The following is a 12,865-nucleotide window of genomic DNA, read 5'->3' as shown; positions in this document are numbered from 1 at the left end:
CACACATGACCGGGCCCTTCTGTCAGCCCTGGAACCTGGGGGCCCCTCTCTTCCCTCCTGCCGAGGGGGCGGGGGCTGTCCTGGGGGTTGTTCAGCACAGGTGAGCCATCCTCTGTCACCTGCATGAGCTCCTTCTCATCTTCACCTTTAAGCGTGGAGTGTGGTCCAGGAGAGACCCCTGTCAGCAACCACTAAGCCCCACAAAACTACGAGGACGTGTGCATCCGGTTTCTTTCATTGCGGGCAGTGTTTTCAAGGTTCACTCACGTCGCGAGCGTGCGGCCGGTTCTTACGGTTCGCTTTGCACACGACACTTCTTACTTTGTGATGCCCTATTTATTTTGCCGATTGGTTGTTCCACTGTGCGTGCCCCCACTAGAACGGGAGCTTCACAGCTACTGAGCGCCTGGTCCTTCTCTTCGCTGACCCAGCGCAGGCGCTTCCTGCCGCCTCCCGAGCCCCCTGGACCGGAGATGAGGCACCTCCGCCACCGCCTCCAGCCCCCCGCCCCGTCCCCACAGGGCCCTGCTCAAGGTTTCCCCGAGGACTGCGCTCCCTCCCCGCCCCACGTATGCCCCAAGTGCTCCCAACTGTGCCAGAACCAGCCCTGGCGCAGAGCAAACGCCTGCTACCACGGATCCGGGAGACTTGCAAAGTCTGAGGAGGCGCTGGTCTGCGCACCAGGACTGCTGCTGCGAGCCTCTAGGCCAGGGGCTCAGCGGGGGCCCTCTGGGGTCCCCTGGGGTCCCCCTCGGGAACGCAGGGCCCGCGGCGCTGGCTCCCTAGGGCGGGGGTGCAACCGGGATCCGAGCGTCCGCGCCCGCCCTTCTGAGCACCTGTCGGCACCTGCAGGCTCCGAGGAGCCGCGCGCCGCGCTTCGCCCCGCCCTCGGGCCCTGCATCGCCCCGCCCCCGGGCCTAAGCTCCGCCCGGGGGACTTTTGTCCGCGCCCGGTCGCCGTCCGCAGCGCGTTGCACTTCCGCCTTCGCCCACGTGGTCCGGCTCGGGCTCGTTCCGCCGCGCCGTGAGTGGGGCCGAGCGGGTGCGCGTCCTTCTGGTTCCGGCGAGAGTGGCCGCGGCCTCCCGCACTCCGGAGGGAGAGCCGGCCGGGCGGGGCGGCAGGGTCGGGCGGGAAGGGCCGGGGAGGACCCGGGGGAGGGCCGGGGCCGGGCGCGCGCCCCCCGCCGCCCCCCGGTCGCGCATGGCGATCCGAGTCGTGCGGGCGGCGGCCGGGGCCGTGAGGAGAGCCTGCGGACCGTGCAGCCCGAGCCTGGGACCGCGTCTGCTCCGGTAATGACGGCGCGCTCGCCCGGGCCCGGTCTCCAGCCTGCGCCCCGCCGCGCGCGGCCGCGTCGCTCACGCCGTCCGTGTCTCTGCAGCTTGCCCCCCATGGCCGGGAACGTGGAGGCCCCCGCACCCGTGGGCGCCCGGCCGGAGCGCGACCCGAAGGCCCGGGGTGGCTGGCGGGGCGGGGCCAGGATCTGGGAGGAAACGGAGCAGCAGGCGAAGAAGCTCCGGAGCGCCTCGGACGCGGAGCAGCACAGGAAGCTGCCCAAACGGAAGATCGTGCTGCTCATGGGCTATTCCGGGAAGGGCTACCACGGCATGCAGGTGTGCGGGGCCGCCGTGTGCCGGGGACAGGCAGGCAGGTCGGGTGAGTCCCCTTGGGCAGGATTTCGGTTGGAACCCAGGCGGCTCTGAGCCTTGCTCCGTCTCTGGGAGATGCCACGCTGGGGGGCTTTCACGGACCTCCCGGGCGTCCAAGGGGCCCCCTCTGCCGCTGACCATCGTGTGGCCACGGGCAAGCGATTGATTCAAGCTCTTCGTGCCCTTTTCTCATCCGTAGGCGAGGGGGGGCGGCTGGAAGACTCGGCTGTCTTGTTTGTCAGATACATTGAGGGTCAGAGCCTGTGGGCAAGCAGAATTCTCTTTTCTGTGAGAATAGGAGGGCCACCTTGTTGATGTCACAGAGTCCTGCGGGTCCTGGAGTCTGGTTAGGGCAAGATCTGAGGGGCAGTATTATGGAGCTTCTAGAAGTCATGGGTGTCCTTTCCCAGCACGCATTAATCCCAGGAGGTTGTTGTGCAGGCTCGTCGTGTGAACTGAAGGGTTGAGGAAAAGCCAAGGATTCCAAGTCCAGCCCTGGCTGGCAGTGTCCTGGGGTGCGCTTCTCCCTGTGTGTCCAGAGGCCTTCCTCCCTGTGGGGCTAAGACAGGGTGTCCCTCTGCACCCAGCCGCTGCAGACAGATGGGTCTCCAGCAGGAGAGGTGCTGGTTTCGGATCTGACCAGGTGGGAGGAAGCAGCATCTCGGGTGATCCCTGCTGTTGGCTGTTTTCACCTGGCTGCCCGGGGTGGGGCGTTTCTAGAGACTGTGGGTACCCTCCGGTAACTGTCCTACCTGCCATGGGTGGGGAGGAGCTGCGGTGTCCCCCCCCGGCCCACAAGTGTGGACACAGCACACAGGCTCCCTGTGTGGAGCATCGCGGGCCCAGGGCTCCCACCTGTGGGCAGTGACTGAGTGAAAAAAACTGCTTTTCTATTCTTTTCTTCAGAGGAACGTTGGGTCCTCACAATTCAAGACCATCGAAGATGATTTGGTGTCTGCCCTGGTCCGGTCGGGCTGTATTCCTGAAAATCACGGTGAAGATATGAGGAAAATGTCCTTCCAGCGGTGTGCCCGCACTGACAAGGTAGGCACCGTCTCTGCGCCTCCCCCGCAGGTTCGAGCAGCGCCTGAAGCTCCTGGGCGGCGCTTGTCCTTGACTTCACAGCTTCGCGGCTTTCCTTGTCAAGACTCGCGGCTGCGAATGACCGGTGCACAAACCAGACGCGCCGAAATGGAAGGAACTGAGAAGTTCTGGGGTGTTTCTAGTCCAGGTGTGGCTGGACCTCAGTGCTCCCTGCTGCCCACACTTGGTTTGCGTCCTGTTTGTGAATCCTCCTCCCTTGCCCCTGTGGGTGGCGTGGTGGCCACAACATCTGCCTTAGATACAGGTGTCTCAAGCTTGCCAATTCCTGTGGGATCGTAACGTCAGATTTTCTGAAAGGGGAGAGGAAACAGGTGAAACTGGTTTTAATGGTTTTATTTGAGTCCGTATTTCCAAGATAGCCTTCTTTCAACACGTGGTCAATATAAGTACAGTTAACACAGTTCCCATTGCGAGTGTGCGTGTGTGCGCATGTGTGTGCGTTTTGGCAGTGTGTTGGGTGCTCCGTGCTCAGGGCTCATCACCACCACACTGGCCACATCTGGTGGACTGGGGAGCCTCGGTGGCCGTGGCCCGGTGCTGTCCACTCAGTCCTGAGATCGAGTCCCACTCTGTTGTCTCATTGGCTCACGTGTCTGTCGTGGGCTCAGTCACGGCTGGCGTGGCAGCTGTGCTGGGTGGTCTTGTCCTGTCGTGGGACTGGCCTGGGCAGGAGCTCCCTAAGGAGACTGGAGGGGTGCAGGGCGGGTGGGTAGGGCAGAGGGCACAGACCCCAAGCTCTTTGCTGGTAGACGTGAGACGCATAGTGTGCACCAAGCCTTTTGCCCCTGCTCCGAGACCCTGGCCCTGAGATGTCTCTGTGGCTGCCTGAGGTCACCGTGGGTCTGACACAGACACGGGTAGCTCGGGGCCCTGAGCTGCTGAATAATGCCCCCCAGGGTCTCGAGGTACCCAGATCCCCTGGGCTTGCGCGTCAGGCCGGCGGGACCCTGGAACTGGTGCTGTTGAACAGATAGGGGAAAAAGGAAATGGGGCCGCGGGTTCATTTCTTGTAGGTGATGCGGAAACACTTCAGGGTCCTGGACTCCCTTATGGTTTTCCTCTTCTTTTTAACTTTTGCACTTAGGGTTCTCTGGTTGTTTTCAAGGCAGAAAACAGCAGATATTTGCTTGAGCTGACAAAGAGCATCTCAGAGCGTGGTGCCCAATTTCCACTGTTACTAGAGACTGCTTTGTCCGGGTGTGTTTCCTCTTACACTTCGGAGAGCCTGAAGAAACCAAACTTCTGATACTAACATCCCAACACTTGTGCCTCCGGCCCCTGGGATGAATAAATGACGACATTTTGTTGGTTTCTGTTTCAGATTTTTATTTTTTTATAGTTTTAAAAATACTTATTTGTCTTGAGAGCACGCAAGCACAGGAGGGGCAGAGAGACAGAGAATCCCAAGCAGGGTCCGCAGTGTCAGCACAGAGCCCGATGCGGGGCTCCATCCCAGAAACCCTGAGATCCTGAACTGACCTGAAATCAAGAGTCGGACGTTTAACCAACCGAGCCATCCAGGCGCCCCTGATTTCAGATATTTAAATACGTACTTCGTTGAGACGGAATTCACTGCTCACAGTTTGGCTACTCAAAGGGTGCGATTCAGTGGACTCGTGTGTTTGAAGAGTGGTGCAGACAGCCCTGCAGCTGCTGTCAGGATACTCATCTCCCTGGAAAGGAGCCCACACCCCTTGGCAGTCTCTCCTGCCCCAGCAGTGCGTCCAGAAGGTTCTCGTGTCAGCATGTGACTGATACAGAAATGTAGCACTGCGATCTGTTTTCATTCCTTTTTTTTTGTTTGTTTGTTTACTCCGGACTCCTGTCCACTTCCCTGTCCCTGCAAGAGAGCACATGGGGAGGGGCAGAAGGAGGAGACACGGGATCCCAAGGGGGCTCCCCGCTAATGGCGAGAGTCCAGTGTGGGGCCCGAACTCACAAACCGCGAGGTCATGACCTGAGCCAAAGTCAGACGCTTAATCAGCTGAGCCACCCAGGCATCCCTCGTTCCCATCCTTTTTTTTCCCTTAAGACTTTATTTTATTGTAAGATTTTATTTTGAAGGAATCTCTACCTCTAATCTGGGGCTCGAACTCCCGAACCCAAGATCATGAGTCCCATGTGCTTCCAGCTGAGCCAACCGGGTGCCCCTCCTTTTTTCCCCCCCGTTTGCTTGCTTGATTTATTTATTTAAATTTTTTTTAATGTTTTTTTTCGAGAGAGAGAGCGAGAGAGCGCATGAGCGGGGGAGGGGCAGTGAGAGAGAGGGAGACAGAATCAGAAGCAGGCTCCGGGTTCTGAGCCGTCAGCACAGAGCCCAACACGGGGCTCGAACTCCTGAACCTTGAGATCATGACCTGAGCTGAAGTCGGACGCTTAACCGACCGAGCCACCCAGGCGGCCCCAGTTTCCCGCTTTAAACAGAACCTTTGGAGAGTGAGTTGCAGACATTGTTCACCCTGAAATCCAGCGCCCCGGGCACCGCCTCAGTGTACCTGTCGCTCCTGAGAACCCAACACTTGCAGGATCCCACTACCCGCCTGCGTTGGTTTTGTTCCTGATCCAGCACCTAAACCCGGGTTCGTGCCCGGCCTGGCCTTTGAGCTCCCTTTCACCTAAAATGCCTCCTGCACCTTCCTGATGTGATGGCGTTTTGATGAATGTCCTCAATCCGGATTTGTCCGATTGTTCTCGTGGCTCAATTCGGATAAAGGTTCCGGACGGGAACGTTACACTCGTTAGAGTTGGTTTCTTCGCGTGTGTTAAGCCTTTTTGGAAAACGTGATGGGTCCACGGGCGCACGCGGCAGCGTGCGGCGAAGCGGGTGATGCTGGAGTGGACGCCTGGGTGTCTGCACTCGGGTGAGCAGCCCAGAGCCCGCCCGCCCCCCAGGAGCACTCCTGTCCCCTTCCCTGTCCCTGCAAGTTCTGCCGCGTTGACTCTCAGTACAGCTTTTAGGTGAAAGTGCAGCGGGGGGGGGGGGGGGGGGGTGCACATCTGGATCCAGTCATCTGTGCAGCTGGCACCCCTTCCCGGTCCAGTCGGTACCCCCTGGCGCGGTGGTCCCCCCTTGTTGGTGGAGGACCCGCTCCGAGACCCTCGGGTGCCTGAGCCGCGCACGGTGTGAGTCTAGCTCTGCTGGTTGCCGTGCGTGTACCCCTGCGATGGAGGGTGCGCCCCGCTCCGGCCCAGCGAGGGAGGAGCAGCGGTGGCTCGGGCTCAACCAGGACCGTGCTGGCAGTGCGCCGTCCTGCGAGCTGCGTGAATGAACGGGGTCTCACGGCGCCTTGGTGTGCCACGCCGCCCTCCCCGTGGGGAGGGGACACGGGAAGTGCCCTGTGGTGAGGCGAGGGGGCGGATGGCGTGTGCGTGGGCCGGAGCGTGAGCCCCCCGCCCCCGCCACGTGCCCGAGCGAGGGTGCCCGCAGGTGCCCAGAGCAGGGTGGCGGATCTTCCTAGCTTTGCCTCGCGGTCTCCCGACCGAATCGTATCTTCTTCTTCCCCTAGTTTAGGGTCCCATCCGAGGGGGACTGTGTTTCCTACTTGCCTGACGCGGTGCGGGTTTTGTTGGGATTGGAGCTCGTTCGCACCGTTTGGGCAGCTGTGCTGCCGGCCCCTGGTGGGTGCAGCGTCCTTTCCAAAACCGCAGCTTCCGGCCGGCGCCCGACCCCTCTGCTTCCTTTGCAGGGCGTGTCCGCGGCGGGCCAGGTCGTGTCCCTGAAGGTGTGGCTGATCGATGACATTTTAGAGAAGATCAACGGCCACCTTCCTCCTCACATTCGGATACTGGGTAAGCGCTGCGCGTGCGGGGCCCTGACGTTTCACCAGGCTTCCCTGTCCTCCTGAAGGCCAGCTGCGCAGACAGACCCGGAACCACCCTTCACGTGCTGCCGCACACGCCTCGCTTTAACCAAACGCTGCACGTGCAAGTCCAGGTTCGGGGAAGTTACAACCGGCGATTATTCCCTTTTGTGACAAGCCCGGTGGGGATTTTTAGTCCGACTATTTGCTCTTCGGTGGCCTGCACGCGCGGTTCACGTTCGCCCTGGTGCTGGGACGGTTGGTGTCGAACTTGCCGTCTGTTTCTCTTTGTCCTGTCTGTTCTGGGTTCCCCTTTTTTTCTGTTTCTTCTTCTGGACTAACATTTTTCGTAATTCCGTTTAATTAATGATCGTCTTGGCTGCCCCGTCAGCTGTAACTTGATGTGGTTCTTCAGCGGTTGCTTTGGGGCTGAGGGCGGCGGTTGTCAGACTCTGCGGACGGCCGGGGCCGCGCGGCCCCGGGACCTCGGTCTCGGCCGCACGCGCTCCCTGACTGTACCCGCCCTACCTCCCCCGCCGGCACCCAGGCCGAGCGGCCGTGGGGTCGTCTGTGTTCGAGCCTGCCTTGCCGCTTCCCCTCAGCCCACTTGTCGTGGAGCCCGAAAACCACAGCGGCGTGGCCCTGTCCCTTCCCTGGGCTTGGCGCCGATGGGCGTGTATGGCTCCGCCCGGACGTGCCGGCCGCCCTGCGCGCAGCCGGCTAAATGACCGGCCGGTCGAGGTACAATTGCCGAATGACCAGCGGCAGGTTTAAGTATACAGTTGGGAGGTTTTGACGTACCTCACGTCTGCGGAACCTTCTTGGGTGAGACCCGCCCCCCACTGCCGCTCTGCTTCCTGTCGCTGTGGGGTTCTGTCTGCGGAATCAGGCAGCACGCCTGGGGCGTGGGCGAGCGCGAGTCTCTTGGGCAAAGCCGCCGCGAGCTGTGGCACAAACCAGACTCTGGGCGTGAGGCGGCCAGCGCCCGTCGATTGCCGAGCCCGCGTGTGCTAGCGAAGCGGGGCCCTTGTTTGTCGTGGGGGGCGGGCGCTCCGCCCCCCAGGAGACGGTCCTGCGGGTGGCGCCTCGTGGAGCCCATCCTCGCCAGGCCTCCCGAGGCCTCAAACAGCGCGCTTCCGTGGGAGGCTCTGCGGCGCCTTCCACAGACGGGCCCGTTTCGCTAAAACAAACACCGCGTCGCGTCCCGTCCAGTCAGCTTAGTGGTCAGCGCTCCCTGCGTGGCATCACACGGGGCGGCCCTGTGCACAGTGCAGCTTGGCGATGCTCGGTGCGGACGACCGTGAATTTGTAACTCAAATTCCCCCCCGGAGCGGGGCACCTGGGTGGCTCAGTTGGTTGAGTGTCCGACTTCCACTCGGGTCATGATCTCACGGTTCATGGGTTCAAGCCCCGCATCGGGCTCTGTGGGCAGCTCGGAGCCTGGAGCCTGCTTTGGATTCTGTGCTTCCCTCTCTCTCTGCCCCTCCCCCGCTCACGCTCTGTCTCTTTGTCTCTCAAAAATAATAAACAAACGTTAAAAGAAAACCTCCCCGTGGGGCGCCTGGGTGGCTCAGTCGGTTGAGCGTCCGACTTCGGCCCGGGTCACGATCTCGCGGTCCGTGGGTTCGAGCCCCGCGTCGGGCTCTGGGCTGATGGCTCGGAGCCTGGAGCCTGTTTCCGATTCTGTGTCTCCCTCTCTCTCTGCCCCTCCCCCATTCATGCTCTGTCTCTCTCTGTCTCAAAAATAAATAAACGTTAAAAAAAAAAAAGAAAAAAGAAAAGAAAACCTCCCCCCGAGCAGATGCAACAGCCACGCAGACACGACCAAGAACGCGCTGGCTCCCCCACGGGACAGGTGTCTCCCACAGACCTGGCCTCCTCGTCTTCAGGGGCTGCCCGCTGCTTCATCCCATGATCGTTCCAGAGCATCCTGGATCCGTTTTTCTGTGGCTGGGCTTTCTAAGTTTTCTCTGTCTGTCTGTTTGTTTGTTTGTTTTTGCTGTTAAACATGCTGCTGTCTCGGTGTCTTCGCACAGAACCAACCGCTCGTAAGGGGTGGTTTCGGGTCGCGCCACGCTTCCCACCCGCAGTGTCGTGCGTCCTGTGGAGATGAGCCTCCCGCATCTTGACAAGCCCTGGGTTTTAACACATGCCTGTGCTTTTGATGAGTGTGCGTGTGCGTGTGCGTGCGTGGCTGTGAGGTTGCACGCTGGGCGGGTGCAGGCTTGTGCGCGGAAGTCGGGCCGTGTGCGGTCCAGACGCTTGTTGGCAGGAAGTGTGGTCCTCATTTGCCCCTTCTCCCCTCAAGGACTGAAGAGGGTCACGGGCGGCTTCAACTCCAAGAACAAGTGCGACGCCAGGACCTACCTGTACATGCTGCCCACGTTCGCCTTCGCCCACAAGGACCACGACGTGCAGGACGAGAGCTACCGGCTGAGCGCGGACACGCTGCGGCGGGTGAACGCGCTCCTCGCCTGCTACAAGGGCACGCACAACTTCCACAACTTCACCTCGCAGAAGGGGCCCCGGGAGGCCAGCGCTCGGCGCTACATCCTGGACATGTTCTGCGAGGAGCCTTTCGTGCGGGAGGGCATGGAGTTCGCGGTGATCAAGGTGAAGGGCCAGAGCTTCATGACGCACCAGATCAGGAAGATGGTCGGCCTGGTGGTGGCCGTGATCAAGGGCTACGCCCCCGAGAGCCTGCTGGAACGCAGCTGGGGCGAGGCGAAGGTGGACGTGCCCAAGGCGCCGGGGCTCGGCCTGGTCCTGGAGCGCGTGCACTTCGACAAGTACAACCAGCGCTTTGGCAACGACGGGCTGCATGAGCCGCTGGACTGGACCCAGGAGGAGGCGGGGGTCGCGGCGTTCAAGGAGCAGCACATCTACCCCACCATCATCAGCACCGAGCGCCAGGAGCGGTCCATGGCCCGGTGGCTGGGCACCCTGCCTGTGCACGACTTCGACGCCACCGCCCACGCGGCAGCCGGCCTGGGTGCCAAGGTGGGGTGGGGACCAGGGGCTGGAGGCGGGGGCCCCGGGGCCGCCACAGGCCTTCCCTTTCGGGAGCTCGGCCGAGCTTCTAGCCTGCTCTGCACCGGTGTCCCTGTGTCCATCATGCAGACAAGCAAGCTGAGCCCCAGAGGGGCGGTCACGGGGTCACACCACTGCAGACCAGCAGAGCCGGGGCATTGGAATGGGTGGCTGGTGACCCCAAAATGTTGCTTGGTGTCCGCTCCCCGCTCTGTGCTTAGTGACCTTGGACGAAGGCTGTGCTTGGTGGCTGGCCTTCCGATCGGTGAGAGGGAGGTGTCAGGGTGAGCCCTGCTGGGTCCTCAGCACGTGTCTGTTGTCACGCCCGCTCCGGAATGTCCCACCCGCAAGATCCTGCCAGGGCCATGGCTCGGGGGCGGCTCATCCCTGCCAGCTGCATTTAGGACGGGGCGTCTGTTCCAGGCCCTGGAGCTAGTGGGTCTGCGGCCGTAGGTCTCTCCCCTGCGGGTCCTGAGCCGGTGTTCTCGGGGCCGTCATCTAGGCGTCCACAGAAACACTGCTGCGGGCACGCCTGGGGTTGTAAACTGGTGCACGCGGGTGACTAGGCAAGGCGAGTGGGCCAGGTGTGGAAAAGCAGGTGTGCAGGTGGGGTCAAAGTCGTAGCGGTGTCTGCGCAGCGATGGGGATCGGTGGAGGCTGGCCGGCAGGAGCGCCCCTGTTCCGTCTCCCGGCCACCAGAGAGCGCCACTTCGGGTGGGGGGGCGGTGGGCCATCTCCGGGAGAGGGCCGCCTTGTGCGGGAGGGTCATGTGAGGAGGGGCGGGGAGGGCCACGTTGGGAGAGCCCCAAGTTTTTCCAAGAGAAAGTGGCATTCTGGAATTTTAGGTGAAAATTGCCAGTCTAATTTGGCGGGGGGGGGGGGGGGTGGTAGGAGGCGGCGCATGTGCAGATCTGATGGGGGGTCGGGGCGGGGGGGGGGGTGGGGGGGGCTGGGCCCGCCCTCTGCTCGCCCTTGCTGGAACCACCTTTGGCTGCTGGCTGGCTGGACACCTTGAGAGAGACCTTCCACATCCCGTCCCTTGTTCCCCTGGGTCCCCCGCCCCCCAGGCAGGCAGGAGAGGACACGTGTTGGCGCTCCTCCCCGACGGGGCAGGCGGGGGGGAGGGGCCCTGGTGTGGTGTGTCCCCGCGGACCGCCCCGCCCCACCCCCACTTTTGCTCTTGTTCCACAGGCACCCAGCCCCCTGGGAGACAGCGACTGAGGCGGCGGCCGGCCCACGGGTGCAGGGCCATCCTCGCCGACCCAGGGAGCCGCGCCGCGGCCCCGCAGCCTCAGGGTCCCGAGACCTGCGTCAGGTTGGGTTCCGTCGCCGGCAGGACCTGTCGCGACTCTGTTTCCAGCTCGTGCAGTAACCGCTCACACCTCAGCACGGAAAGACACTATTTTTTTAAAGAAGCAGTTTTCTTATTAAATAAGTACAAACTTTGCCTCAGGCACCCCTTGTTTTACGTTTCTGTGTGTTTTGCGTCCGGAGAGGGAGGCAGTGCCGCGTGCTGTAAAGGGACAGAGTATGATGCTGGCAAGCGGAGCCCGGACCCGCGCCGGGCCCTCGGGATGGAGCTGGGCAGTGCGGCGGCGCCAGAGAAGCCGGGCAGGTGGCCCTGACCCTGGAGCCGCCCACACGGCCTTCACCCGGTCACGTCCACCCCAGTGCTGCCCACGCTCCTGCTGGGGGGACTGGGACAGAAGAGGGACAGGGCGGCCCCTCCAGGAGCGTTCCTGGCAAAAGGCCCACCAGTAGCCTTTTCTCTCGTTGGTCAAGAGCGCGTCTCGCAGGCTGGTCTAACTGCGAGGGACACTGGGGGATGCATTTTACCCAGTGGTGTGCAACATGGCACGGAACACAAGTGACCTGTTAGCAAGACGAGGGGGATCTGGTGACGGGTGGGCAATTGGCAAGTCTGGAACAGTTCGCGTGGCGGAGGGGTGCGTTTTGTATGTGCATGCTTGTGTATGTGCGTGCATACGATGCGTGTGTACCCCTGTGTGTGTATGCACAAGCGATTGCGTGCGTGGTGCCTGTGTGTACATTCAGTGTGTGCGTGTATATGATGCATGTGTGCCCCTGTGCATGCACGTGTGATTGTGTGCTTGTGTGTGCGTGCGTGGCGCCCGTGTGCACGTGATGTGTGCCTGCATGTGATGCGTGTGCACTCCTGTGCGTGCACGCGTGATTGCGTGCTTGAGTGTGTGCGCGTGGCGCCTGTGTGCCCATGAGATGTGTGCATGCCTGTGATGTGTGGGGTGTGTGCATGGGCATACTTGGGTGCACAGGGGGGCTGGGCAGATATTCTTGAGGTCTTCTTGAGGGTTAATAGATGGGGTAGTTCGAGTAGGATCAGGAAGACCTTTGAGGATGCTGGTGGCGACCTGGGGAGGCCATGTGCAGAGGGTGAGTGAGGTGTGTGTGGGGCCAGGAAGGTAGTTGGGCCTCCTGCTGCCAGGTGGATGGAGGTGAGCACAGAAGGGAGGATTTGGGGCCGACTTGAGCTCCGTTTGAGCACTGATGAGCTGGGCGATTGACAGATGGAGCCCCCGGGGAAGGTGGGTTTGGAGGACGTCTGGAGGTTGGTTTTAGGCACGTCAGTGTCCCCTGTGATAGCCAGGGTTCTCTACTAAGTCATTTCTGGGGGCAGAAATTAGCCGAGTAGCTACTGGGACCTTGGGTTTTCCTGTGAAAGGACACGAGGTCTTGGTTGGAAGATCAAACCACTAGAGAAGATAACTCCCAGTTGTGACTGCGGGTAATTAGTGGGTGACCCATTTAAACCACCTTGGAGGACTCATGGGTACGTGGTATTTTAAAGTAATCCATACACTTGGGGCAGCAGTGCAGAGGAGAGCGGCTGCCTTCGGTCCCTCGTTCCCAGGGCCTCTGCAGGGCCCCTGCTCCTAGTGGTTGCCGTGGCTCCTCCCAGAGAGCTCTGCACGTGTGAGCCCCTCTGACCCCTCTCTTCACACCGATGAAGGCTTACGAGGCACACTGAACTCTCATCTCGACATAGCGTGGTTTCAGAGACATGAGCATCTGCGTGGTCCTTGCTGGTGGCTCATCTTGCAGACGGCCCCGGTCTCCAGCCTGCTGCCGGGCGTCTGTCCGGGCATCGCTGTACCTCCTTGTCCACATGCGAGTATCCCCAGATGCAGAATCAGTGGTCTGATGGGTCTCCGATGGCCACTTGGTTTTGATAGCTCTTGCCCTCCATGGAAGGTGCTTGACATTGGATCCCTGCCAATATCACATGACAGGAGCTGCCCTCTGCTC

The 12,865-nt window shown here is 61.5% G+C and overlaps 1 protein-coding gene across 3 annotated transcripts; it reads left to right on the top strand.

Annotated features, from left to right (window-relative positions):
- The first annotated feature begins 983 nt into the window (after positions 1–983).
- PUS1 (pseudouridine synthase 1) lies at positions 984–11,036 on the top strand. Of its 3 annotated transcripts, none has more exons than XM_042961604.1 (6): positions 984–1,023; positions 1,379–1,610; positions 2,553–2,690; positions 6,437–6,539; positions 8,859–9,550; positions 10,772–11,036. In XM_042961604.1, the coding sequence occupies exons 2-6, from the start codon at positions 1,389–1,391 to the stop codon at positions 10,799–10,801; spliced, it is 1,185 nt and encodes a 394-aa protein (XP_042817538.1). In that variant the 5' UTR covers positions 984–1,023; positions 1,379–1,388; the 3' UTR covers positions 10,802–11,036. The 3 variants fall into 3 exon arrangements, with proteins under 3 accessions (XP_042817538.1, XP_042817537.1, XP_042817536.1); XM_042961603.1 differs by having other exon boundaries at positions 1,004–1,041; XM_042961602.1 differs by lacking the exon at positions 984–1,023 and adding an exon at positions 1,122–1,289.
- Positions 11,037–12,865: the final 1,829 nt, after the last annotated feature.

The sequence above is a fragment of the Panthera tigris genome, chromosome D3 (assembly GCF_018350195.1).
Source record: "Panthera tigris isolate Pti1 chromosome D3, P.tigris_Pti1_mat1.1, whole genome shotgun sequence".
NCBI classification, from domain to species: domain Eukaryota; kingdom Metazoa; phylum Chordata; class Mammalia; order Carnivora; family Felidae; genus Panthera; species Panthera tigris.
The sequence above is the reverse complement of the archived record's forward strand: the minus strand, read 5'-3'. Positions and strand labels throughout refer to the sequence as shown.

Bases quoted from the DNA above. Each gene is read 5' to 3' on its own strand.
- PUS1 (XM_042961602.1), top strand. From the start codon at position 1,201: ATGGCGATCCGAGTCGTGCGGGCGGCGGCCGGGGCCGTGAGGAGAGCC. The intron at 1,290-1,378 runs GTAATGACGGCG...GTGTCTCTGCAG, and splicing joins CTGGGACCGCGTCTGCTCCG to CTTGCCCCCCATGGCCGGGA. The intron at 9,551-10,771 runs GTGGGGTGGGGA...CTTGTTCCACAG, and splicing joins CAGCCGGCCTGGGTGCCAAG to GCACCCAGCCCCCTGGGAGA.